The 2100-nt window shown below is 38.5% G+C and overlaps 1 protein-coding gene across 1 annotated transcript; it reads right to left on the bottom strand.

Annotated features, from left to right (window-relative positions):
- Positions 1-479: 479 nt before the first annotated feature.
- On the bottom strand, positions 480-1562 carry LOC107822304 (protein DOG1-like 3). Its single transcript, XM_016648837.2, has one exon. The coding sequence runs from the start codon at positions 1356-1358 to the stop codon at positions 573-575; it is 786 nt and encodes a 261-aa protein (XP_016504323.1). The 5' UTR covers positions 1359-1562; the 3' UTR covers positions 480-572.
- Positions 1563-2100: the final 538 nt, after the last annotated feature.

The raw sequence follows: 2100 nt of genomic DNA, 5'->3' as shown, positions 1-2100 counted from the left end.
AAGCAGTTCGTGTGTGATTCAAGTGTGCGAACCTGAAGCTACATGAACCAGATAGAAGAACCACCTCCAAGTGTCTGTCTTTTATTCTAGTTCAATTGTAGTAGGTGTTTTCATATTGTACCTTTCACCTTTATCTAGAGGCAATTATAATAGGTACTCACAGTATTCAAGTTAGAGTTAACTTGAAGTTGTCGCAACAGTTAGAGGCTGTGTGCCACAACGGGATTAGAGTTAATCCTAGGTTTACAAAAGTATTTTGTAAATGCAGTTTTTGGCTCAGTGATTTAGTGAAGAGTTTTGAAAAAATTCTATTGGGAAGTAGGTCGTGGTTTTTTCACCTTTTGAGCCAGGTGTTTTCCATGTAAAAATCCTTGTGTTCTTTAATTTCTGCATTTATTATTCCGCAACAGTAGGATAAGGAACACATAGAAGAACCAGGTCCTTCTATAATCTGTGCACGCGAAAAATTAGACACCACACAAATCACCCCACTCTTGTGTGGTATATATATATATGCAAAACAAATGTATAGAACTATCCAACCTTTTATACATACAAGAAATTAAACTATTCTAATCGACAGAATTTAATTTGTTGGTATGCTCACGATCCCTTTTTTTGCCCCATTGTTGAAAACAAAGCCTCATCCTCTTGGCTGCTGCTAAGTATTCCACTGCCTGTGCTGGTGTAAGTAAGCTTGTAATCTCCTGTAATGTCTTCATCCTCAAGTCATCAGCTTCTTCAACAACAGTTGCCATTTCATGGATATGTTCATCTAAAAGTTCATCTGCATTCTCGCAGTAGTTTCCCTCATCCACATTATCTTTCTTCAGCTTGCTAGCGACAGGCTGGTCAACTATGTGTTCTTGCAAGCTAGCCAATCTTGAACAAAGTTCCCTCTCTTCTTTAATCGTCTTGCCTTGCAACTCGTCGACCATGCTTATTTGTTTTGCCGTTAGCTCGCCGAATTCGCCTATTTTGGTCCCTTGAAGGAACTCAGTGAGATGGGACTCAATCTCGATGCCGCAGAGGGCGTAGATGAAACGTATGAAAGAAGACGGTCTGCAGCCACCGATCCATAAGACTGAGTTCTCTAATGGGGTACATGAAGTGGGTGCGAAGAATGGCGACGCGTCGATTTGGGCTAGGCGTTTACGGTTGTTTGAGTATTCTTGGAAGTTATTTGTAATCTTTTGTATGAGTTTTGTCAGTTCCTGGTCATTCATATGGCCGTTTCTGGCCTGAGTTACAGCATGTTCAAGCTCTGTCAGTTCTTCACGTTGAAGATTCATCCATGTCTCGTATAGAGATTCTTCCTCCTTTCTATCAGTCCTAGTACTGCTTGAAGTACTGGTCATTTTCTGTTTCCGACAAGTGGATTTTTTGTAGTAATATTGTGCATGGAGAAATGTAGGAAGCTAAATAGCCTGAAATTACATGTAAAAGGACAAAAACAATGTGGGATTCTATAAGCGGATACCTTCGGGCTTTTTGTTTGTCGACATGCAGCAAAAGATAAACTTCCAAATTTATTTTCTTTTTCCTTTCCTTAATCCTCATTAGTTAGCAGCTAGGTATGGTAGCCAACTTCCTTTCGTCCTCATCTATAACTTTGAATTGGGACTTCATCATTTCATTTCCCAATATATAATTAACTTCCTTTCGTCCTCATCTATAGCTTCGTTGGGACTTCATCCTATTATGACACAATTATATAAAATCAACCTACTGTAATCATAAATAATTATTTTCTTATAATGAGAAAATTAAAGAAAAAGGACCGGATGCATGATTTGAAATGATTCGGAAATTAAACATGGGTTATGCTATATACTTCCTTGGTTCACAATTACCAATATTTTAACTTAACTTTCACGAATTTAAAGAATCAATTAATTAATTAAAGCTAAAATTTGATCCGACATCTTTACAAATACATCCCACATCCGTTTCTACCGCGTGCATGATTTATTTCTTCGGCGCTCAACTCAAACTTATCCCAAACAATGGGTGTTTAACGGGCGGGTTGGGACGGGCTGGACAAAAAAAAAAATTAGCCCGTCTATTTAACATTGCGGGCTGTTAGCGGACTGAATTAGC

This window comes from Nicotiana tabacum, chromosome 17 (assembly GCF_000715075.1).
Source record: "Nicotiana tabacum cultivar K326 chromosome 17, ASM71507v2, whole genome shotgun sequence".
NCBI classification, from domain to species: Eukaryota; Viridiplantae; Streptophyta; class Magnoliopsida; order Solanales; family Solanaceae; genus Nicotiana; species Nicotiana tabacum.
Note: the sequence above shows the minus strand (reverse complement) of the source record. Positions and strands in the feature narration are given on the sequence as shown.

What these genes read in the sequence shown, in the direction of transcription:
- LOC107822304 (XM_016648837.2), bottom strand. Translation starts at nt 1,358, where the DNA reads ATGACCAGTACTTCAAGCAGTACTAGGACTGATAGAAAGGAGGAAGAA.